The sequence below is a fragment of the Pygoscelis adeliae genome, unplaced genomic scaffold (genome assembly GCF_000699105.1).
Source record: "Pygoscelis adeliae isolate BGI_AS28 unplaced genomic scaffold, ASM69910v1 Scaffold174, whole genome shotgun sequence".
NCBI lineage: Eukaryota > Metazoa > Chordata > Aves > Sphenisciformes > Spheniscidae > Pygoscelis > Pygoscelis adeliae.
In genome coordinates this window covers 6,697,673-6,724,634 of record NW_008824676.1, presented here as the reverse complement: position 1 = coordinate 6,724,634, position 26,962 = coordinate 6,697,673, and the positions used below count along the sequence as shown (strand labels likewise).

Genomic DNA, 26,962 nt, shown 5'->3' with positions numbered 1-26,962 from the left:
TAAAAAAGGGCTAAATACAAGGTTGACTTTAAGCTGGCACTGTCTTACAAAAATATTTCAAGTCACTGTGTGGATTTAAATTCTTACAGAATGTTCTGTTCCCTTAACTGAACATCACATTCGATTTGTCTGGATGAAAATATTTTGATTATTTATTTATGTTGGAAAAACTGTATGAATTTAAATTTAATTTAGTGAACTAACTAACTTGTCCTTTAATGGTATCAAAGTTTCACTAAATTTGAGAAGCAAATGCAGCTTTAAACAAAATTATGGTGACAGTTGAAATAACTAATTCAATCTGATTTTGGAAGTTAACATAAATATAGTTAAGTATAGCTGTCACTTTTTTTCAGAAATTCTGATGTTCTGTTACATGTTCTTTTCTTTTTAAGTGAGATAAACTATATCTAGTGGAAAGACTGGCCTACACTTTGAATTCTAATGTATTTCTCTCACACAATTTTGTGTGCAGAAACCATACTGGTTTATTTTTAAATAACCTGTAACTGTTTAAAATCAATTTAAATCATCCAAGTAAAAGACAATAAACCAGTGTCTGTTTGTGTTTATATTTTATTTTACATAAAATTATTCTGGAAGGATATTTACAGCAATTAAAAGTCACTCTAATTATTACTAAGCAATCATTTATTATTAAGCAATCATTTTGCTGATGTACCAAAGGGCAGCTATTCACAGTATCCTAAGAATTACAGATTGAATAAAACTATTCCATCATCTATTTCCTTCCTTGAAAATTCAGGATTATTTTCTAAAGTATATCCCTCCAACTATTAAGTCCATCAGAGCTAATTATATACTGTATATTTCATTTTTAGCATTCATCTCACTCTTCTCAATAAAAGCTTTACAGTTCATGTAAGAATAGAATAGGCTTTAAGTATAAAAGAAATAATATGAAATACCAATCTGATTAACATTTCAGGACTCGGAAAGCCAGTTTATATTAAAAAACCTTCTTACCACTCTGGCTTTGCGAACCATGTGTTAAAAGATGGGGATTATGAAGATCCATTGCAGTAAAGGATTCGAGCATTCTTCTTTGTGCTGGTTCAGCTGAGCTACAGCGTGGTCTGTGCCAAGACCCTCCGCCTTTCTTAAACATAGCGATGAAACACGTCCACCACTGAGCCGTTCTTCACATTTGTGACTGGTCACTTCATTCTTTTAGATGTCACTAATTGTTTGTCTGAAGCATCTTGGTAATAAGAGGGCAAACAGGGCTGGCATCATGTTTGATTCATACATAGAAGGGTTCCATTCATGTTTATGAGGATATTTGTTTATTAACCAATATAAAACAGCACTGGAGTAAGAAACAAACAGTAGGAAACCTTTTTTCTATCAACACTCAAGTGACATATAATTGCAGCTTTGTGATTTTGGTAGTTCACACAGAGCTTACCTTCAGAAAGGCAGTGTTTACCTTATATTTACAAAAGGAAATCAGAGCTGCCACATGAAGGAAAATTACTGGGACAGCCCATGTTTTAGTTATTTCACAGGTGTATCAGAGACTTCTTGTCAGACAAGCTAGCAGCCTTGTGGAAAGTTCACGGAAGGCAGGAAGCCGTAAGTTCAAACGTCACTTGTTTTTTAACTGCTCCTTGTATTTCAATGTGTTTTATAGTCATGACTATTAAACAGGGACTCACACTCTTAATTTTAGCAGCAGATGAGTTATCAGTGTCAGCTTCCTTTTTACCCGATAAATTCACTGACTCATCTGTTGAACACAATCTCTTCTGGCAGGACGGGAACAGAAGCTACTTCTTACATATTACAGAATCTACTGTCACATACACGAGTACACTGTCACCACCAGGAAAGTGGGGAATAGACTAAACCTTTGTATTGAGCTGTCTCAAGAATAATCAGCTCCAACCACAAATGATCCAGAGTCCATATTCCTTCTGCCTAACAAAAATAGAAGCAGGATTACGAATACATTGCATTCAAGTAGGGCTGGGTGAATCCCTGATCTGCACTGAGTTTCTGGAAGGTGGGACAAGGGAAAAAAGATAGACTACTTTTCTCCTACATTTTTGTAATGTCCAAAAATAAATTTGGTAGTACAGCTAGAGAAATTTCTTTCTACTTCTCGCAAAAATCTGCTTTCATTCATGAAAGCAGGCTGGTTCGCCCGCATGTCAGTGAAAAGCTGTGCAACCATCCCAGATAAAAGGGGACCCTGCAGTAATTGGGACTTAATACCGATGTTTACAAGAGCGTGAAGGAGAGGAGGGAGAATCATGTTTTGTAAACACTCAGCTGTCAGTTTGGTTAAGGAACCTTCAACTACAGCAGAGTTTTGTAGTACATTTGAGAGTTGTTATCTAGTTTTCTTTGGCAAGTAGAAGAAGTCCTACCTGGAAAAGTCATTCAGATCAGCCAAGCTATTGCAGTGTTCTAGCTGAGCCTCTAGTCCCACATGCCACAGGTTTGTGGATGGTGATGAAGACGATGCTTTCATGCCATGACCTTCCCTCATGTGGCAGCAATGGACTGCAGGTCTGTTTGGAATGTGCCCGCCTTTGGGGTGCTGTGAAAGCAGAGCTATTGCTGCTGCCCAGCTGTGAAAGATCTGCTACTGAAATTGTGGAGAGACAAAAAGATAAGCTTCAAACAAATCCCCAACACCCTGAACTTTCAGGAAGTTCAGTTCTCAACTGGAACTCTGCAGCTTTTGCTCATTTTACATAATCCTTCCTGTATTCTTCCTTTTAAAGAAAACACCTTTGTGATGGCCTTACAGTCCACTTGCAAAGAAAGGAACAAAGTTCTGTTTTCCTGCTTCTTTGTCATCGCACTGACAAAATGAGCAGTGCCACTACTTCCACTGTTATCACACAGAAATCCATTAAACATTCTACACATTATGCAGAAATTTATGTCTCCCCTTCACTTTTCCTGCTGGGATTTTGTGGTAGCATGGTAATTTATTTCAAGTGGAACAGAAGCACTTGTGTTTTAGCTTTCTTTTCATGTCTGGAAGCTAGCAGTTTAGTCCAAATGTAATAACAGTTAATAATCTGTATATGTATGCTTGCACTAATGTTAACAGCATACTTTTCACAAGAAAAGAATCTTGGATAGCATGTTAATAGGTTTACAGTAAGATGACAAACCCCAATGTTTGTTTCAGAGCAGATTAGAATTGCAGACAGCTAATTAATAATAAAATAATAGCATTCCTGTTGGTTTTGGGAAGATATTTTTACCTGTTCTGGAGCTGAAAGTCAAAAAGAAAAGTGAAGTCTCAGGGGTGAAATCCTGGCTAAATTGAGGTTAACTGCAAAACCTCCATTGACTTTAATATGTCAGGATTCCAGACTTTATCTAACCTTCCTGTGTCATCCCAGTAGAGGATCATGGGTTTTTTTTCCACAGATAAATCCGTATGTGTCCTAACCCCACATTATTTGACCTCATGGAAATGAAACCACAGCATTACCTGAATGGAAAGAATTAGATCCAGATGAGACAGGGATGCAGTGGGGAATCAGGGGTTTCCTGGCCTGTTACCCCACAGGTCTCCTGCATGGCTCTGTTGGCTCTAGTGCTCTGGTCTCCCCCCCACCTGATCAGACCCTCGGGCATGGCATAGAGTTAACATTGCTTCCATCAGCATCAATAGCAGGGATGGAAAACCTATGCCCTGAAAAAGAAAACACTTACCCCAGAACATTTATTCCTGACTTTTGCATGGCTTATATTTAGGTTTTCTGTGCTCTGGGCACAGGGGCTTCCAGGTGGGGGTGGGGTTCAGATGTGTTTTGCAGTAACTGATACATTTTCCTTGGGTCCTCTGGGAGCAACAGATATGAGCATGATTAGAGTCACAGTCACAGCATTCTTTTAATGCCTGACAAGATTTTTCATCTGTTTTCAGTACTGAAGAAATTGCCATGCTATAACGTTCTGACTACAGGGCATGAATGTTATTGCCAGCTAATGGGCAGAATGTACAACTATTAACGTGATTGCAACCTACATCTCAGTGAAACAGCTGCCAAACTTTCCTAAGGATTCATGAACACTTTGTTCTCTACTGTTATGGTACAAAGTGTGATAGATATGAGCATTATTGATGTCAATTCTTCTTTCAATCGAATAGCTGTAGTCATGAGAAATGCTCTCCTAATTCCTCTATGTTCTGCACATGTGGTTAAACTAATGACCTGAAAGTCTGCATTTATGTTCAGGAACTACAAAGTCAGTACAACAGATATTTTTCATTACCCCTGAGGGAGAAGAACAGTACCACATGGCTATCGTTATGAAAATGAGATTGAACTAAAATCCTGAATCTGAATACTTGAAAGTTTAGGAAGATCTGTATTTGATTTCGAGCCCTGGTCATCTCTGATTCTGAAGAGTTACAGCATGTTTTAAAGGCCTGGGATATTTTACTTTTATTTAATAGTCCTGTTATTCTGATATGTTGGTTTATTCAATGTATTTTAGATTACATTGTAAATGCTTCTGAGTTATTACAAAACCACCCTTCTGAATGAGGTTTTACTTGTCATGGGAACATTAGTCTTGTTGTTATACGTGACCTACTTGGGATTTATTGTAAAATTAAAAGTATTGTAGAAGGAAGATCGAGAAAGCAAAACTCATGATAAATGCTAAAAATTCATACAAGATTTGAGTGAAGGACGGACTTGAAATAACTGGTGTGTCACATCTTTGACTCATTGCTCTGTGTTTTCACCACATTAATCATGCCAAAAGGACTGTCACTTTATATTTGTGAACTGTGAAGCTCTGTCAGGGCAAGGGCCAGTACATGTTCCTGGATTACAAATCGGAAATGACTGTGATCGTTATCACTTCAGGCACAGGGACACTGTGTGGAAATTTGCAAACAAAAGTAGCAACTTAATCAGTGAGAGAGGGAGTCTGACAGCCACCCAGCCGCCTCGCTGGGAATGCGGGATTAGCCACCGGTGCCAATACGCCTGGGAGCTTAGTTCACTGATCACTGGGAATATATTCATATTTAGATTGTCCGAAGGATACATCCAAACAGTTTCTTACTATTAAAAAATAATTAAAACCGTTCCATTTCACTTTTAGTCTAATTCTTTGAATTTGTATTGAGCGTGCATGAATCTTAAACCATTTGTGTCTAATTGTTTTTAACTTGGTTATTAAACATAATGTTTGCGAATACATGTCTGGTGGCTTCTGTTTTCCCTTGTAAAACCACATCTATTTTCAAATTGCTGTATACAAACTGCCTACCTCTTTGTCTAGCAATCCATTTCTAATATATGCCTCTCTTCCTCTGTCTATCGTTTGCTACAGCTGTTGTTCTGCATGTGTGCTTATGCTCATACATAATTGGTTGTTCATCTGTGAATTTATTTGTCCTGTCTTTCTTAACAACAGCAATAGGAACTGTGCACCAGCCAGAGAAAGACAAACTACTGACAATGAGTTAGCAGATATGAAACCGAAGGCTGAAAGCTTCCCCACTTTAGCTCATGATTTCATGACTTATAAAGGAATGCCTCGCAATAACATTGACTTCCAGGAAGGGCTGTGATTATGATAAACTGAAGTAGGAGGGAATATTCTTGCCAGGTCCTGGAAAAAAAAAAACAGGGGAAAAATGCTGCTCCTAAAGCAAGGCTTTAGGAGGGGGACTCTTCCAGAATTCCTTTTCATTTGTCTATTCTTTACAGTGACTTAAGTGCAGGAATATCTCCAAAAGATTTAAATTTTCAGGTTTTCCCTAAATTTAAACATGTTTAGACCAGTTTTTATTCTACAGAATTAGAGTAAAAGAAAAGATTTTCAACCCTATTTTCTTGTCGCTACTGCTGAGTTTGTCCTCGGTGTTAAGTACAGAACAACCTGATTCTACTCGTCATCATTACAACTCCAGTACGGTTATTCTTTTAGCAGCTAATGGAAATGATAATACTTATTCCCAGTATATGAGCTCTCTAGAGAAACCTGCAGTTTTACATTTCTCACTCAGAGGCTGTATCATTCAAGAAGTAAACTGGGGCAAGGAATTGATCCCCATAATCATATCCTGAATCTCACTCCAGCAACTGGGGATGAAGGAGATTGAATTAGCACACATTTACTTAAAGGAAACCTGTGACTGCTCCCTTTCAAAATCCCCAGAGAAATTTAATGAAAAGAGGGACCAGAATTGTCTTTATATGCTTTGGCTGCTCTCCTTTTTCCTATAAAAAAGGTCTTATGTATCTATACAATTATTAAAGCCATAAAAGGATATATATCTTGAACTATGCCATTTCAAATAAACCAAGGCACTTTTGTCTTATTTTCATAGCCTTTTCTGCAAGTTAATTTGAGTACCTGATATTTCATTATATGGTTTAGTGAATTTCAGACCTTTCCACTGCTGATTCTAAACCAAGGTTTTTCTAATCTATTTAGTGGAATGAACTCATCCTTATTTTATATATACATACATGTATGTGCATATGTAAATATATGTACATGTATACTGAACACGTGATAGTTTCAATCTGAGATTTTTATGCATGTTTCTCATTTTAATAATTATTGAAAGGGAGTATTTGGCAACAATTTTATTTAGGTATTTTAATTTACTGTTTGACATGTATTCAAACAATCAGCACAAGAAGAAACCAAATTTTCTGGGGCTGCACATATTTTGGCAGGACCATCTCCCCAGTATGCAGAGTTACACATTCATTATAATGCTGAGAATTATAGATATGTCTGGAGGCACTTAAAGATTAATGGGTATATATAGAATTTCAGGAATGGAAAGAAAAGGTGTTAGAGTTTGTACTAGTAGTTAACTTTTTTATAGTGCTGTGGGAAACCGAAGTTCTTAGTTTACTGCTACAGATATTTCTGGAAATTTCATTTATTTGTCACTTAAAATTATAAAGTGATTCCAGCAGAGTTGTATCAATATCATTTTTTAACGTCTGTAGTAAAATTAAGGTAAACATTTTCATGCATCCAGAATATCTATCATTAAGCTGCTTGTGCCCAGTTTATTTTAATAAAAGTTAAGAACCCTAAATATAGCCAAACTTTATAGGACACAAATTAATATTGCTGTCTGCCTACATTTATAACCTATAATTTAAGGGAGTTATTATGTATACACTCATGTAAATCTATGCACATAAATACTGTGTGTGAGAACATATAAACTTTTGTCTAGATATTAATTGCTGATAATCTGAAGTAGTTCAGCAGATTTCAGGCCTTTACCTCCCTGGGTTCTGCGGGGGAATGGATTTTACAGCACATAGAGGCCTTGCTCTTTGGTGTATTAGGTATCAATGGACAAGGACATCAGTCTTCAATATAAACTGCAATCACGGTGTTGAAGCCAAGCGATGAACAGAAGACATAAAGTGAAATAAAATAATATTTGTCATTATTAGGCAAGGGAAAGGAGGAGAAAAGAACAGGGCTCTTGATTAAAATATTCTCATTCTGTGTAGTGTAGATAGGATTCTTTTAAACATTTTTCACTAAATAAGACATGTTGAGGTGAGGGATCTCATCGGCTTACAAACACCTTGGTTGCTCAGTTGCTCTAGCTTGTGAAGAAAGGCTTCACTGAGAGTCGGAAGTTGGTAACAGCATGCTCTGCCATCGAGCAGACCATGAACCACGCTGTCACTGCAGGTATGTTTTGCTTCCATTTTTCCCTGCGTTTTGAGGTAAAAAGTTAGCCGCATGAACACTAACCATGGGCACAAGGATCGCTGGCCCTGCACTTCATCTGGTTTTGGACAAAGCAAAACCCTACCATGGTTCAGTCCTTTCCAGGTGCCTGTGAAACATCATAGGCATCACAGACAGGGAGTACACAATAAGATTTACATTTCTGGTAACGCTGAAACTTTAGGAAGCTTGAAGTATTCCCTGTCACCTAGCAAATGATATGAGATCACCTTCAGTTTTCCTCACCACTAGGTTATTTGTGATAGAAGCACACACATGGAGGATGTGAATGCATAGTGCGCAGATCATGAGTTCTGCTGAGTGTTTTAAGACTGGTGGGATGCAGGGAGTGGATGTTTTGTGGATCTCTCTGGGTTAAAGGTAAAAATAAGTAGTTGCATGGAACAGTGGGAAGGTGTTTGATGGCCCAGGGAATACCCTTGCATTCCCGTAGCCCCATATGTATTGAAATTGCAGTACTTTCAGTGGTTTCAGTGCATCTAAATTTCACATTTATGCTTTCAAAAAAGATCCCAAATTAAGATTGTAGATTATTGGCAGTCATCATCATAATGTAATGTCCTGGGTCTTCAGCTGACTTTGAGACTTTGTATCAGGCACTGATGAAAGCCAGAAGGGTAATCTCCAATGAAGTTACAACCTACAAAGGAAAGACAGACAAATGGTAATAAAAAGGATTTGTGATTTCTTCATCAGGGAGGACCTAAGATAAAGAACCTAAGAACTGAAGGCAGAGCTCATGGCAGTGAATAAAGAGATTCCCCTTCTATGATATTTATATAAGGCACTACAGAAAGAATAAACTTTTGCAAAGACTAGAACGTAATGCAGTTGAGTCTTAATTTCACAATCTTTCTTGGAAAAGTGTTTTCATACACAGAATACCAACAATACGCTCATATGTCATAGTGCTGAATGTAAGAAACCAAGCAGAATTAAAAATAGATTAAGTAATACAGCATTAAAACATTATACTACCTCCTATAACACAAATAAAAAGTTATATATAGATTCCAAACTATAGTACAGCTTCCCAGGTTCACTGAAAGTTTAGCTATAAGCTGGCAGTGCAATATAGCAACCAGAACTATTTATGCAGTTTAAGATTACATTTTTCAAGAACTGTATGTAATGTAGTGAGGAGAGATTTCAGTGGAACTAATTTTGATTGTAAGTCATATGTCCCTCTTCAGGAATAAGGTAGACATATAAGGTATCTAAATATTCTTCTACACAGAAGTTGTTACAAAATAAGTCATTCTGAAAAGTACTCCTCACCAACAGTGTCTTTGCCAAAGAAAATTAATTAGTTCCACACTTTAATACAAGAAGATATTTTAAAAATCCCCCAGATGTTAATTTGTTTAGGGTAAGATTGCAGATGTTGCCTTTTCTACAATTATGCCTTCCCCTTCAGTGTATATTGAGGATGGTTCACATTTGCAGTCAACTGTACAATCATAAATGAATTTAGTTTATAGAATTAAGTGGTTTGGAAAGTTATATCAAGAAAGAAAAATACAGTTGATGTTGTAATAAAATTTGTAAAGGTTAACATTAAACTGGATAATTCTTTGAACCAGAATTATTACTAATCAGTAGAAAATAGGAACATATTGTTCTGATTTACTTGTTATAAGTAGCCTCCTTATGGGACCATTTAATCACATTTGATATGATTCTCAGTTATGCTACTTATTGACTTTATTAAGCCTTAAGGTTAAAAAACTGAGAGAGATCTAATATTCATACAAAAGTAATTGAAATTGACTCTTAAAATGTTTTGTATGCTTTTGTAATAACTGTAATTAATTACATTTGAAATAACAAATAAATTTCATTTATACAGATTTTTGTGTTTTAGTCTTGAAGCAGGCAAGCTTTTAGAGTGATATAAAACTTTGAAAACAAATTGGAAAGATTTCCTGAAGATGCCTTAGTGGAAAGCTCAGACTGAATTATCAGGCTGGTACAATCAATACTGGGCCTAAGTCAATACACGGTCTTTGATATGCCAGATACTTTGCGAGGAAGTAGAATAGCCTTCTTCCTCCCATAAATTACCCATATATTGAATATTATGCTATTGGGTAAACCTAACTGGGGAAGTCTTCTGATATCATGAAACAAAGAACTCTGTGTTCCCCATATCTTGTCTTGACTGGTGTAGCAAGGACTATTTCTATTCATATTAAAGTACAATGCTTAATAAAAATACTTTTGCTTCCAGTTTCCCGAGATTCCAATGGGATGCCATACAGTGAATTCTTCCACCATCATTATCTATTATTGCCTATTACCTTTTATGTACTTTGCTGTGTAACATAGCATGGTACAGAGATGCCAAGCTACCACTGACACAAGCTCGAGTATCCACAAGTTGATTGATTTTCAGAGACTGTAGTTTCTAAAGCAGCCTAATAGAAGTAATGAGTACAATACACTGCTGCCATTTTATGGTTGTAGAGCTGGTTCACATGATCGTTTCTCAGATGGTTCTGCAGACTGTGTCCCTACTGGGGTGTATTCATACATTCAGAAACATCATCAGTGACTTTCCTCATTTTGCTGATTTGTTCTATACAGAAGAGTTCCTCTTATTTGTATCATTATGTGTGGGGTTTTTTTTGTAATTTGTCTTGTCTTTAATTCATGAGACTCTTCTTTTTTATTGACTTCCTTCTAAAAGTTTCATTAGGAGATGAGTTTTCCAAACCTCTTCTCAGTTCAACAGAGGTATTACTATAGAGTTTGATTCCAAATATTGAGTCTGTGAGCTTAGGTCTGAAGTAAAGCAATAAAAAACCTGAGAAGAATGAAAAAATAGAACTAGAAAGAACCATAAAATATCATATAAACTGCCTGATCATTACCTAAATTATTCTTTTAAGACCCCCAGTGATGGAGTTTTCCGTTTTCCCACAGAATCCCTATCAGTATTTTATTACCTGTACTGTTAAAAAAACTTTTCCCCTAATATGCAAAAGTTAAACTTCACTTACTGCAGCTTCATGGATGTGGAAAGCAGATTATTCTCTTTATATTTGCAGTTTTATGTCCTTCTAGTTAGTTATTTTCTTGTTAGTCTTCTTATTAAGCTAAACTTTCCTAAGTCTTTCAATTTTCTAGATTTATGGCCATTCTTTGTCTTCCATACACTCTTCCAAAATAATATACATCCTTCCTGAATTGCAACATTCAGAACTGGAGACAAAACTGCTGCAGACACTTTACTGATGCTGAATGCAGCAGAAAGATTACTTCATGTGTTTTGGAATAATCTTTTACATCTATTATCCCTGATTTCTTCTGACAAAAAGTTGTCTGATCATGTTTTTGTTTATCTGAAGAGGAAAACCTGATTTTTAATTCTTTTTTTTCTAACTAGCTAAAAGATTCTTCTATATTCATAGCAAACTTTTATTTAACTGAAGGTAGCTATAAAACCAAGCTCAACCACCATGAGGTCAAGTGTCATTAGTACATCGGAAGTCACCTGGATTAGAAATCTCAGTATTGGTCAGCTGGGGCTGAATCGAGCAGTGTTTGGCTGCTGTTTGCTGAGAATGCAGCTGTGGTTTCACTGGTCACATGCTAAAGAAACAAGGAGTGGTTATTTGTATCTGTGAGCCTCCATACATATGAGGATATGTTCACAGTTTATATATATATATCTTATGCAGGTTATAAATTAAACATACATAATCGAAGCTTGGCAACGAAGCTGGTGAAGGGTCTGGAGAACAAGTCTTATGAGGAGCGGCTGAGGGAACTGGGGTTGTTTAGCCTGGAGAAAAGGAGGCTGAGGGGAGACCTCATCGCTCTCTACAACTACCTGAAAGGAGGCTGTAGCGAGGTGGGTGTCAGTCTCTTCTCGCAAGTAACAAGCGATAGGACGAGAGGAAATGGCCTCAAATTGCGCCAGGGGAGGTTTAGATTGGACATGAGGAAAAATGTCTTTACTGAAAGAGTAGTTAAACATTGGAACAGGCTGCCCAGGGAAGTGGTTGAGTCACCATCCCTGGAGGTATTTAAAAGACATGTAGATGTGGTGCTTAGGGACATGGTTTAGTGGTGGACTTGGCAGTGTTAGGTTAATGGTTGGACTCGATGATCTTAAGGGGCTTTTGCAACCTAAATGATTCCATGATTCTATAATCAACCATCAATTTTTCCTGATGGCGATTTAATTGTGTGTATTAATTATGTTTTATAGCCAGATAGTAAACATATGAAATGCCAAAGATTCAGGCATTCAAGGATTCACGGATTTAAGGAAAAGCGTCCTTGATATGTTTGGAACATTTGGTTTGGAAAAAATAACCAAATGTTTCAGTTCAGAAATGCATATATTCTTTTCAACATGAGGTAGTTTAGGAGGATACACACACTCTGCAAGTCATTGTTTGCTTCTCTGTCAGGAATAGAATTTGGAAAAACAAAATATTGTGATTTAGGGTTAATATATAAAAAATATCTAAGAAATCAAAATGATGAGTTGCAATATTACAGAAATCTATGAAATTGCAGAAACAAGTACAGAATAATGAATTGCACAAGTATTATGCAAATAATTACTATCATTAAGGGGCAACTGAAAAACTAACAACAGGCTTATTTTCTTGCTGCCTTGAGGCTAGAGGTCTGGGTATATTGCATTAAAAAAAAAAAAAGATAAAACAGAGTTTCTATAGCCAGCTTTCCTCAAAAATGTTTGTTTGGTTACGTATAGAGTTGCTGGATTACTTCCTGGTTCCTTTTAGAATTGAAACCTACAAATATTTATGTATATTTCATAACCAGTGATTTCTTTGCGAAAGCTTCATATACTACATATCCCAACAGGCCTTTCTGTGTGTCCAGTTTGTGTACCAGTCATTTAAAGCTTTCACTTTAGCTCAGCAATGGCTGATTTCATAAATTCACTGGAATTATCAGTACGCATCCTCTATCATCTTAATGTAGATAATCAGTTATCCAAGATCTGAGGAAGTTTCTTCCTCAAATGGATCACTTCTTGTCTCCTTTGGTGCAATCTATATTGCAATCCTACAAAGTTTAATTGAGGATAGATTTGGAAAAGTAGTCATCTTCATTGTCTATTTGATGGTACATCTACAATTTTTTTTTCTGGCTGATGTGCACTTTCCTTGACATACTTAAAGCCCAGGTAAGGTTGTTCCAAATCAGGTGCAGATTGGCATGTTAACATCTGAGCATTATTCATTGCCTTTATGTGCCATCCATGTTCATTTCCCCCGATTCCCACTGGTCACATACGGTCAGAAATAGTGGAAGGATGTATTCTGGTTGGTCTGTACTCCTGGAATCTGTAATACAAGAAGGCTGCATCATTGTAAATTTGTTATTTTATCAGTCTTTCCTCATTGACAAATAGTTTGTAGAAGACGTTATTTTTTTTTAAATACATGTAATGTTGGCCTTTTCAATACACAAATAAAATCACTTTGTGATAAACTCCTTCCTAACCCCTTCTGCTTCTGCAAAACTCAAAGATATTCTATGGTATTCTATATATTTCAACTTCTTCCAGCTTATTCCCACTAAGGCTGTTTGTGTATTTATAAAATACAAATTACATTGAATGTTACTTTTATATGTGATTCCCCGAAGCATTTTGTCAGTGTAGGGAGGTATGACCCTCCCTCAGACAGAAAAACAAAGAAAGAAGAAAAGAACTTTCATTGGTTGTTGTGGTATAGTATTATTAATACATCTTCAGGTATGCAAAGCAAGACAAGACAAAACAGCTCTTACAAAATATTCTGTTTTTCCAAATGATGTGCAATATATGGTTAATGGTAGGAGAGGGAGAGCTGTCTATTGTTACTTTAACTTGCATTCTTATTCTAAGGCACTGTATGGAAACCTAATGTCATCTGGATATCATAGCAGTCCTTACCATATAATCACATGGGACCAACATTACATGATCAAAGTAAAAGAAAAAGCTCTTATTTTATTTATAAGCCATCTGCCACAAACCATTATCATTTACTTAGGCCCTAAGGTACAGTTTCCATTTTAATAGTTCTATTAGTGTTTGGGTGGTTTCTATGAAGATCATTCAATAAACATTGTCCAGAAAAAGCTAGATACTTTTAGTGTATAATCCTCTGGAATGTTTATTAAACAATAACACTGAACCTTCTGACAGTTTTATTTCCGAGAATGTTATAGCGTTATTAAGCATCCCACCGGTAATTCTGCATTACTAAAAACTCCTGTGCAACGTAATGAGTCTTACCGAAAGTAGATGCAGCTGAATTAATAACAGGGAGATCAATGCACTATCAGAAAGTCATACAGTAGAAAGGGTGGGATGGGGGGAAAAGAATACAGAAAAGAATTCTGTTTCACATTTGCAACAAAAAGTAACTGAAATAAGAAGAAACAGTAATATAAGGATTTGAGAATCCAAAAGCAAAAAGTAGATTCACCTGAAAAGAGTATTTCATCATGCATTATATATTTACTGTTTAATGCAGAGTCTCTGGACAAATTGAATTTAACTTAATTATAAGATGAATGGGTTCTAAAAAATAACTTAAAACCCTAAATGTTCTTGAATTTACTTCTGTGAATAGGTTTCTGCGTGTCACATTTTCTGTGAGGCCACCCTGCAAAGATCCTTTTATCACCTGTTAAATAGATGTTATTCCTCTTAACTAACCACGAAGAAAGCTCAGTCTAAGGTTCAGTACACTTAATACAAAGCCTCCAAAGAAAGGGAGGCTTCAGATAAAACTCAGTGTTTGGCTGTAATGAACACGGTAAATGTTGGTTTCCTGCAACAAAAATAATAGGTGAAATCTTGGCCTATTGAAGTCAATGGGAATTTTGCCATTGATTTTAGCAGGGCCAGTATTGCAACCAATAAATCTACTAAGCCAACTAAAAGAAGTGGGTGAAGGAAGGAAGAGGAATTAATGTAACAGAACCTATACATTATTTCAGTCATTGTTCTACCCTCCTTTGCCTGAGTGAATAGCTCCTGATACTCCTGAGATGTGCTCACAGAAACTATTGTGGCAGTGTACCAAACACCAAATATTTACAAAAGCATTTAATAAGTAATTCCGAAACAGGAAAATCAGCTTTGTTGTTATAATGAGTCAGTCTCAGATTCAACCAGAGGTTGTTTTAGGGGTGAGTAACCAAGGGCAATTGCCCAAGACTGGATACCATGGGGAGTGTGTTAGACTACAATAATTAAAAGTACAAGTTATCCAATATGCCTCAATCTATGTCTGTGTTCTTGCTAGTCAAAACTTGCTGTAGCTCCACACAGATGCAGTTAGATCTTTCAAACACAATCCTTTCTGTAATGTGAGTAAAATAACAGGCAAAAAATTTAGTTAGAAATATAAATGTCTTTTTGTCTTTTAATATTTATATCCCTATTTATGTTTCTTTTTATTGATGCGTGAAAATATCTAATTTCTGATTTCTGATGTGTAATAAGTGTAGTCACCATATTTTTGCATGGGTTTTCCCAGACATCCATTACACACATGCACCACATGGCCCATGTACAGCAAGGCAATTTCAGAAAGCTGCGGACTAACAAATCAAGCACTGTACAGCCACACCACAGACATGCTATGGTCCTATATGGGAACAAAAAACATTGGATGTGAGGAAATGTATGTATCGGTACCCCATCATGGGTTGTACCATTGTATTTGAGAGCCCTGTGTTTCTTTAGGAGATAAAAGCTGTGGGAGAAATTCTTGTTCAGGTGTTCCAGTATCAGGACCAGAATATGGAGAAGCACAACCATCCAGTTTGTGGGGCTCTTTCATAGGGTTTATTTGCAACCAAGGGATAGTGTGGAAAAAAAAATAAATTACTGGTTAGAAAACAACAGAAGCAAAGGGTGGCTAAAAATACATTATCTGATGTGAAAGAGATATACAGGCAAAATACTTTTGAACATAAAAGCATTGGTGTAGAAATGTGATGGATCTGCAAAATCTGCCTTGAACTAGCTTAATATCTGTAACCTTTATCTCACAGTAATAAACTAAAACAGAGTAAACTTACACTGGGAGTGGAAAATGGTGACATCCACTGCAGACATTGTTTTGCAATGCACAGTTTTCCTTGGCTGTTAAATCTCATTTTAATACTTATCAGAGTATTCAACAATAAATTTTCCCCACCACTTACAACACTGCAGTTTTCCAGCCCAGAGAGGTTACCTAGCAATTCAAGCAAATGTTTTTGTTGTCTGAAACTGTAGGACATTCACTTCGGTTTTGACCATCATGGGTATTAAGTGCTTCCCCAAAACGGAGTAAACAAACAAACAAACCAACCACCACCAACTGTCTTATGCAGAAAATATTTTACATTGTGGCAGTGTTCTTTCTCTGTAAAAATGTTTTTAAAACTAGTAGGAGGTGCACATAAATGATCAAATTTGTAATAAATCTTTTGTGAGCTCAGCTGTTGTGGTTCATCAGAACATCTAACAGTAGTTACCCCTAAGCACAGGAATGCTTATAGATAAGATGAAAGCAGCCCTTCTTATTAATCACACTGTATATCTGACTCCTGCTCCTTTCTTCAATCTTTAAATCAACTCCATCTGGTTCTTACTATTTAGTTGTGCGGCTTACCTTTCACAATGAAACATGCTTACTGCTGCAGAAGCAGGTCTAATGTGATTAAAATTATTAGGTAAAACAGTGGTTGCTTAAGTCTGGAATCAGCTCACCATAAAAAACATGATCAGCCACAAAATGAAACTGAAGACCAAATCTTCATTGGGTGTAAATTGGCTGGACTCCAGTTGATTTCAGTGAAAGGTATTGAAAACAATGTTCTGGTCCACCTTTCTTTATGTTAATACTTTACGCAGCACATCAAGCAAGATGCCAGAACAACGCTTGTATGAGAAAGAAATAATCTCATCATATTGCAGACTAGTCCTGCGTTTATGGTGTGCTGTGGCAGGGCGAGGACCTAGGTAGGTAGAAGGGAATAAGCCTGCCTGTGTTAACTAAAACAAACCAAAACAAAAAGTGACCCCCTCTCTGGGGTGCCCAGTTTATTTAGAGGGTCCTAATTCAGATTCCGTTCAACAGACTGTAAATGCAAACCAGACAATATCAAGACAACAAAAGCAGAGGAGCAAAACAGCTTTCTCTGTTTTCTGGTCAACAACTTCCTTCTTTTATTGCCATGACAGTGTCTCCATTCCTTTGCAATTTTTTTGTCGCAGCTAAACTAAGCTGCATTCATTGCTGATTTTGTGAAACTTTTTGTGGGGATCTAACCCAGTAAAAAATCATATTGCTGAATGACTGTGTGATAGGAACAATCCAGGGGAGGTAGGATGGTAGGATCTCTTCCAGGTAGGACTCACATGTAAGTTACGATGTACAAGTAGGACTTGGCATTTCCCTGTGGTGAGCTTTGTTCTTTTAGGGGTTCATTTTGGAGCTGCCATGACATGTCTACCACAAACGCTCACTGCAACCTTGACACAGATGGAGGCAGGTAGGGCCTGCTCCAGCTCATGCCAGCAGGCTGTGATACTTGGAAACACATTGGGACTCTCTGACTGGAAGGGGCTACCCAGATAGTCAGGTCCCTACCCCAACAGTCACAGGGTCAGCTGAGACTTGGGCTCCCCCTGAAAACGTTGAAATTTCCCCTTTTGGCAAGAATGCCAGCTATGAACCCTTATGTCATCAGAATGCCTAAACAGGTAAAAATACCACAGTTACAACCTTTTCTCTTTTACAGCTTGAGAACTACATTGTGGAAAACATGAAATCGGAGATGGTGCAGCTGCAGCAGAATGCTGTGCAGAACCACACCGCCACCATGCTCGAGATAGGGACCAGCCTCCTCAGTCAGACAGCAGAGCAGACAAGAAAACTCACGGATGTTGAAACCCAGGTATGTTCCCAGAGCGTTTTTCTAAAAGTTGTTAATTGCAGAGAACTTTTCCCATCCTTTTTCTTTTCTAATGCATCACCACACAAAACATTTCAACACAGGGCTCCAAGGAACATACACACTCTGTTTCTCGGTACCAACAGCGGTGATGACTGACCCTTGTTATGTGTCTTTCTTTTGATTTCATTCGGTTAGTATATTTAGCTCTGTGTGTGTAAGGCAGGCAGGACCGTCCAGGAAACTAAATCAGCATTTGACTTCAAATAAACAGCCCAGCTACCAACTGTGAATGATACAAGTGTCAAACTAAATAACGAGTTTTAGGGTAAAACAGGTCTCCATTGTTGTTTGCTGCTTTACTATTACAAGAAAGTTTGTTTATTTTCTGCAAGATGTTTCCAGCTTTTTGAAAAGTAGTGTATGTCTGCAGCTTTTAAACGGTGAAGAGAGAGGGAAAAGCATCAGCTTCTTTATAAAATACTGTGGTTTTGTTATTACTGTAAAATTGTATAACATCACATGAATTTAAAGAGCCATCTCCATATGATTTCTAGCACTAAAATCACAGTTGTGACTGAAGTGACAAGAGTATCACTGTCATAACACAGAGTACAATTTCATACTGGGCTTATTGCAAAGATACGTACTACTTTTTGCCTTTTGAATTCTTTTATCAGTTTAAGAGGCATATTTATTTTTCTTATTTTTGCTGACTTCCTCTTGATCTTCATAGCATGTGGTATATTACCAGCTGCACTGCATTTGCTGCTGTTCATTTAGAAGAGGGGAATTAAAGTATTACATCTATATGGTTTGTTCTAGTAGCATATGTACTTCCTGAAAGATCATATTTTCTGTTCTATTGTCCTTACATTTACAATATCATTACCAAGTTTTTACATAATCGCATTACAGTACACTGAGAAACAACAGTAATTATGAAAGACAGATACACTGTCTTACACAAGTTCCCTGCATATTTTTTTCTACATCTTGGTTAACAGATCAACATTCACTTATAAATGTTGTGATCTCAAATGACCAGAGTTTCTAAAACATAGTATATTGACTTATGAAAATGTTGGGGAAAATCTTTAGTTCAGTATCAACAGAATATCTAAATGGAAACATAAGAGGTGAAGACCTATGGATTATAGTATCATATACATTCAGTAAAGAAAAAGGAGGTTTAGGAACTCTTCTTATATTCCAAAAGACCTACTTAGGTGTAAGTGTTGAGTACTCATTCATGTTTTACTCCTTTAAGCAGGTAAGGGAGAAAATGTGCATTGCTTCTGTCTCACTTTTCCTTTGAGGAACCACTTCAGGGTAGAGGTATCACTGGCAACTGCATGAAGGAGCGGATGACTTCCTCCTTCTATACCTATTGCTGAAGAATTTAAGGGATGTTCAAGATACCAGTGGGAGTGGCTCTTCCTTGTTGCAGTACTTGCTCTGACTTTCAGCTCAGTGGTGGCATTTCCCACCTCCCCTCTTTCAGCAGTATGAGAAAGTCCCTGGCTCTACCATCAATCAGAAAAGAGTGGTGCAGGTGGTTCAAGAAAGTGAAAAGAGACTGCTCTTGGCAGTGATGGAGGTAGCCAGCTGCATGGCAGAGAGGTGAAGGTCTGTAGGATAGAAGGAGAAGAAAGGCAAGCCAGGATCTCATGCCTGTAATAAAGAAGTACTCATACCAGAGTAAGGAGGAGTCTGCAGGACTGAAGATAGAGCCTTCACCTCATTAAAATCTCACTGGCCCCTCCCAATCCCTGATCCATCCAAAATCCCACTGATTCTCTTTAGGCTTTCTTCTCTACCTGAAGCTCTACTGATGTTTTGTAGGCTGCTCCATAGATGTATCCTCTCTGGAAATCTGTTGGTACTTTCCTGTCTTCTTACCCCTTGCCAACCTTCATAATACACCTTCAATTTCTGCCAGGTCCCTCTGAAACTGTGGTGATGCCTCCTGGCACTTCCAAATATATCCATCTTGAACAGCGTAACAGCTGCATACTGACCATTTCCAATTTTTTCAACTTCTGTTCCCTTAAAAAAGGACAACTTAAGTTGCTCTGTGAATGTCAACAATTTCAAACAAAAATAAGGCACTGGACTGAGTTTGAGAGCCATTCCTTTTGCTTTATGCTCTGTAACAAATTTCTATCAGGCATGCATGAGAAAATGTTACCATATAATCCTATGATGATACTGATAAATACTCTTCTAAGAAAGGTCTGATAGGTTCCATTAGAGGCATCATGTTCAGTTCTAGAAGTGATTGCATCTCAGCTGTTGTGTGCACCCATACCTACAAAAACAGTTTACACACACTCATCCAGACTCCATGCAGTGAATGATGATATACCAACAAAATCAGCTAACATTAATTAATATTACTGCTTTCATTCTTGGAATCATTCTGTTATTTCCACTTTTGAACTATTTTTTGTTAGAATCTATCCTCTTTAATCTAGTTAAAAGGCTTCTTTTGGTATGATGTACTTAGTAAAACTTGTGCTATTGATACAGATCACCACTAAAGTGAAAGACAATTGCATAAAACAATATTTAGGATCACAGTCTTCATCTTAAAAATCTGTGTAAGAGTGCAAGTAGTGATAACATAAGCAGACACCAGACTTCTGCTAACACTGCAAAAGAGAGAACTCAGGGGAAAGCTAAAGTAGGAGCTCTATTTACAAAACAGCAGATGCAACACTTTGGCTGCAGTTCAAGTACTCTTGCACTCTTCTGATTTAAGCATGCTTTGTAGGAATGCATGTTTGAGACATGCCTTTTGTTCTTTCCATTGAAATAAAGCTTATTTAGCAGTCACCTTTCCTTTTTCTGCCGGCCTACTACTATTCTAAAGTAAACAGTGTGCCAGAATATCAGCTGGTACATATCAGTGTAGCTTGATTGAGTTCATTTGCACCAGCTGAGCAGCTGAGGTTAAAAAACAGATTTAGAAACAATTTTTGAGGAATCATCAAATCAGAATTAAATGGTTGCATTATGTTGCTATAACAACATAACCAGGACAATATAAACATTAATGTTTTTAATTTATCCTTAAGGTGTTAAATCAAACATCCAGACTTGAAATTCAGCTACTGGAAAACTCATTGTCAACGTACAAGCTAGAAAAACAGCTGCTACAACAGACACACGAAATCCTGAAAATTCATGAGAAAAACAGGTAAGAATGAGTAGTTGGTCTCTTACACTCTTCCTCTGTTCATCACAAAGTGGTCTGTGCATACTTTGTTCTAAGCAACTGATGAAATGGAAGAAGTAAATATGGTAAGTGGAAAGTATAGGCAATATTTATGAAATGGCTAAAAGAGCTAGGGTGTGAACTTACACTGTGTTAGCTCCTGTATGATAAATGAAAGTTGATTTTTACCACTTTTCATATGCACTGTAAGTTTAAATCTCAGTTTGCTTCATGACAACTTAGTTATATGACCAGAGTTCCTGCTACTGAAAAGCATAAGAATAACTTGTATGAGCACTTTCAAGTAGAAAAATATTAATAATAAATTATGAGATTATCAACTACCTTAAAGTACATAAAAACCAGAAAATCTTCAGTAGTTCATCTTTCTAATTTTAACGGATACAAAGATCTAACATGTAGAAGGATCTCTCTCTACCTTTGGACTCAATTATATATAACATACTTGGAGCCATGATCCATTTAAAGAATAAGTGAATAATGAACATTTGGGGTTTATGTTGAAATGGAACAAAAAACTGTTTAGCAGCACATAACTTCTTAAGCAGTGAAGTGAGAGTCAAGGATAACTTCCAGTGTTGTCCCTTTCTGTGCTCTCTCTCACAGAGAGAGGTGCTTCTGTGACACAGGGACTCAGTACCTGAAGTCACTGGATTTAGCAATCCAGTATCTCAGAGAGCACGTGTGGTGGGTTGACCTTGTCTGGCTGCCAGATGCCCACCCAGCCGCTCTCTCACTCCTCCTCATCAACAGGACAGAGGAAGAAAACCTTGTGGTTGAGATAAAGACAGGGAGATCACTTACCAGTTACTGTCATGGGCAAAACAGCCTTATTTATTGCCAATTAATAACAGTGTAGGATAGTGAGAAATAAAAATAAAACCAAAAAGACGTTTCCTCCCTACCTCCCCTTCTTCCCAGGCTCAGCGTCACTCCTGACTCTTCTACCTTCCCCCCCTGAGCAGTGCAGCGGGATGAGGAATGGGGGTTGTGGTCACTTCATAACGCTCTGCAATCCTTCCGGATAAGATTGCTCCAACGTGGGCTCTCCACAGGCTGCAGTTTCCTTCTGGACATCTCCACCTGCTCCAGCGTGGGGCCCTCCATGGGAAATACCTGCTCCACCATGGTCTCTTCCACGGGCTGCAGGGTAGCCTCTGCTCCAATGCCTCCTCCCCTCCTTCTTCTCTGACCTTGGTGTCGGCGGCATCGTTTCTCTCACTTTTTTCCCTCACTCCTCACACTGTCATGTGGCGTTTTTACCCTTTCTTAAATATGTTATCACAGAGGCACCACCACCTTGGTTGATGGGCTCAGTTGTGCCCTGCAGTGGGTCTGTTGGAGCCAACAGGAACCGGCTGGAACCGGCTGTGTCCGGCCCGGGGCAGCCCCAGCCTCTACTCACAGATGCTGTCCTGCAGCCCCCAAGCTGCCCAAATCTGGGCATCTGCACTCGATACAGTGGGTAAAGCCATTTTCCTTCTTGGCTGCCCTTCAGGAGACCTAAGGCTCATATTCCTGCCTCTGTAATGGCCAGGTTTAAGCAGGGAGGACAGAGAGTGCTTTCACTCCGCAGGTTCACTCTTGGCTCCGTTCTAGAAAGAGCAACTGTGAGATAAGTCTGACTAGGACTAAGGTTTCTATTTACTGTACCTACATTTGACACTGAAATAAGGCAAACACCTTTAAAAGTGAGGGAGCTACTGAAGGGTCCTGTACAAGCTTTAGTGGACTGTTTAAATTGAGATCAGACAGTTTGCCAAAAAAGGCAGCGTGATTCCGGTGCTGCTGGACAGAAAACAGCAACGGAGGCGGAAAGGCCTTGCCCAGGGTTAGGAAGACTAACACCACAATAAGCAAGGAGCTACTGGGAAAAGAAGGCAAAGAACCAGATAATGATGAAAAATAGAAAATGTTGTTACAAAGAAATGTATTTGCTAAATGTGTCTAGTTGCGAAGTTGGTCAAATAATATACCATTATTGCTACTGGTTATGAAAACCAGTATATTTAATGTATTTAATATAAAACCATATATTTAATGTATTTAATATAAAAACTGTTTATAACCAGTAATTCCAGCAAATGTTATTCTGGAGAAGTTGGATCACATTGAAAACTCTTGCACTCCACAGATTTCCCTTGACCAATTGGAAATATGGATAAATTAGTGTGGGATTAACTTTGACTTCAGCCATCTCAAAATTAAGTAATTTACCTAAACTGTGTATGTGGGCTCTCCCTGCAGTCCACGGAGAGAGTAGGCATGTGCAGGAGGCAGTTCATTCTACATATTTTACAAACCTATTTCAATTTGGGATTAACCCAAGCATTAGTTAAGTATATAAATACTTGCATTTTTATCTGTTGCAATCTGGTTAGCAACAAAAATTTATTGGCTGCTCAAGAGACTGAGTCTTGTGTACTTAATAATCTGAATTTATTTATTTATCTTAGCAATGTGTCAGGGTGTAAAGCCTTCATGTCAGTAAACAAATAAGTTTTACTTAAGTTCACCTTTGACTTGGCTGACATTATAATGAAATGGTCTGTGGCATGACAAAATGGTCTGCCTCGGTTTTTCGGAAGAAAAGGAGGGGTGTGTTAAAAAGCACATTTTATACCCAATTGTTTCTCTCAGAGGTATAATTGTATGTGGATAAATGAAAAAGCACATGGAGTTTCATCTTGTAATGAAACAAGAACCTGGCATACACTGTCCACATTCTGTTACTCTCTCCTTGGAAGTGATAAAATTAGGGATAGGGCAGTGTTATAATTACACTAAAATGTGGATCATCAGCTCCTGTATCATCATCTACCCCTAACAAAGAACTGCGTAATCTTGGCCTTGTAGGTCCTGATCCTGAAATCAATTATGTGTGTGTCAGGTTCACTATGGGACAAATCTTGGTGATCTCAGCAGATACTAGGTTTCTGGACATGCCAATGATTTTAGCTTGCTTAACTTTAAACAGTACTTATATAGATTACCCATTAGGCTATGTTCAGTAGTTGTTTGCACTCAAAATACCTTCATCCCTCTCTGTATCACTTTCACATCAATAAAACAGAGAAAACTCTTTTTATCTGCATTGCCTACGTGGACTGTAAGTTTTTTTGGAAAGGGTCTTTCTTTTGCAGTAGGTGTACACCACAGTGGGAACGAGTGTAGGAACTATTATCATCACAAAAATAATCAAAACAGATGGTGTACTGGGGGCAGATCATTTCTTTCTCTGTGCTAAAATTTCCTCTAAATAAAATAAAAATAATGATCTTAATCACTGTGCTGGTTTTGGCTGGGATAGAGTTAATTTTCTTCATAGTAGCTAGTATGAGGCTATGGTTTGGATTTGTGCTGAAAACAGTGTTGATAACACAGGGATGTTTTCGTTATTGCTGAGCAGTGCTCACACAGTGTCAAGGCCTTTCCTGCTTCTCACACCACCCCACCAGCGAGTAGGCTGGGGGTGCACGAGAAGCTGGGAGGGGACACAGCTGGGACAGCTGATCCCAACTGGCCAAAGGGATATTCCATACCATGTGATGTCATGCTCAGAATATAAAGCTGGGGGAAGAAGGAAGGGAGGGACTTTTGGAGTGATGGTGTTTGTCTTCCCAAGTAGCCGTTAATGTGTGATGGAGCCCTGTTTTTCTGGCGATGGCTGAACACCTGCCTGCCAATGGGAAGGAGTGAATGAATTCCTTGTCTTGCTTTACCTGTTAAACTGTCTTTATCTCAACCCATGAGTTTTCTCACTTTTACCCTTCCAATTCTCTCCGCCATCCCACCTGGGGGGGAGTAAGTGAGCAGCTGTGTGGTGCTTAGTTGCTGGCTGGGGTTAAACCATGACAATGGCTTTCAAAGAACTTGATTTCAGATGATAGTAATGCAAAATCTTATAGTAATAATCACCGATCATTGTTGTACTACATTAACTTGTATATTATCCTTAAATAAAATGAACACAACATATCAACAGGGGACCAATGCATGTTCCTTAGACTAGAAATATATCTATTCTTGGCCTTTCTCTTTACTTCCTGCCTCTGCTGGAAAGAGTGGCCAATTTTTTTCTTTTTATCTCACTGAATTGAAAGATATTCCATGGCATAAGTAGACTCACATTTGCCCCAGAATCATGTTTCTATTGAGTGCTCTCGTGCCATAAATAATTTAGTTTTGTGGGTTCCCACCCACTATAATGTAATGGTGGTTTCTTCCATTGCCATTTTTTCTCCCACAAGAGCTTTCTGAAAACTGTTTTGATTTATTCTTGAAAGATTTCCCTGCTTAAGTGCCTTTATGAGCCCCCTTTTTCTTTTTTCCAGTGTACCAGCTGCATTTAACTTATTGTGTGCCATTTGTTTCAATATGCAAGTGTGAAAACCACTTTTTATTTACTCAAATGAAACAAATGAGGAAAAATATAATGGAATTCTAGATCTTCCAGCTATAAATAGTGGAATCGAAATTTAAACATAAAATTCAGTTTGAATTTGCAGACAATCAAACTAGATTAACACGTTCAGTACAAGAACTGTTGTTGTACAGTTGTACAGAACTATGAAAGGCAAGGGCTCAAGAATGATTCCTGAATTTCCATCTGTGTGAAAGATGAAGAAACATAATATGCCTATTTGCAGGTTTTGCATATACTAAAAAGATAAATCCAGATTTTTCACTTCACTTTTGTGTTTTCAATGGAATTATCTTGTCACTGGTATAAAAAAATAAGCTTACTGATGCTAAGTGACCAATTACTTTACTGGTCTTAAGCAATTACTTTACTGGTCTTAAGCAATATGGGGACACATATTTTTATATTTCCTTAAACTGATCAGACAATATCAGACCACCAAGGTAAGTATGAGTGATCAGCACCTAATAATACAGGGAAAATTTAACTCACATAAAAACAAGTACAAAGAAGCTGTCTCAATGAGAAAATACTGTTCTTGCACTCAAAACTAAGCATTTAAATCCTCTACCTGTTTGTCTTCCCATACATACATAATACAAGAGAACCACATGTATACAGCCAAATAATTTTTTCTAGTGTGATGTTACTTCATTTATTGAATAGATCAATGAAGTAAATGTTTTTATCTGTATTTTTAATAAATTCAGATTTTTTAAAAGATTATTTTAATGCAAAAGATGTCCATCTCTAAGATCTGGTCTATATCCTGTTCTCATATGTCTGAACTGAGGCCTCTGAAAACAAGGATAAAAAAAAAAAATCTCTTAAACTGCCGTGGTCTGGAACGGATTAGTGAATAAACTACCTACCTTATAAAGCAGATTGTCTAAAACAGACTTTCCTTCCTCCCCAGAGAGCTACCAGAGTGCTTTCTATATGTTCTACTTTGTCACCTTTCAAAATGACAGCACCTTTCACTGGAAGTCGTTCTTTGACTTCTGTATGGGCCTTCTACCCTCTCCAGCATTATCAGGGGGCTTTTTTTGAATCAGCTGGACACAGCACAGTTGCACTGAGGCATCCCACTGGCTTATAACCTGACAAAGTTAACACATCATTTGTATGGTTGAAAATAGATTCCTAACCTTGCCAAGATCAGTAGGTTAGACATTGAACATGGTTAACCTTTAGGAAAATTAAGTTTGTCTGGGTTTGGGGTGTGTGTGTGTGTTTGTTTTTAATCTAATTGTCTTCTAGATAATTACTCCAGTCATTGTCCAATGGATAGTATTGGTATTTATCCATATTAACAACATTTGTTTCTTCACAACTTCATTCTGTTCCCCAAATGCCTGATTTGTTTCCCCAAATTGAAGGCTACAATTATAAAAAACACATATAGAATCACAGAATCATAGAATCATTAAGGTTGGAAGAGACCTCCAAGATCATCGAGTCCAACCGTCAACCCAACACCACCATGCCCGCTAAACCATGTCCCTAAGTGCCTCATCTACCCGTCTTTTAAATACTTCCAGAGATGGTGACTCAACGACTTCCCTGGGCAGCCTCTTCCAATGTTTAACCACTCTTTCAGTAAAGACATTTTTCCTCAC

At 37.6% G+C, this 26,962-nt stretch overlaps 1 protein-coding gene across 1 annotated transcript in view; it reads left to right on the top strand.

Moving 5' to 3' along the window:
* ANGPT1 (angiopoietin 1) overlaps positions 1–26,962 on the top strand; it is a 184,093-nt gene that overhangs the window by 62,832 nt on the left and 94,299 nt on the right. The window contains exons 2-3 of the mRNA XM_009323104.1: positions 17,527–17,682; positions 20,760–20,881. Coding sequence (XP_009321379.1) covers positions 17,527–17,682; positions 20,760–20,881 — 278 coding nt within the window. The remainder of the gene's footprint in view (positions 1–17,526; positions 17,683–20,759; positions 20,882–26,962) is intronic.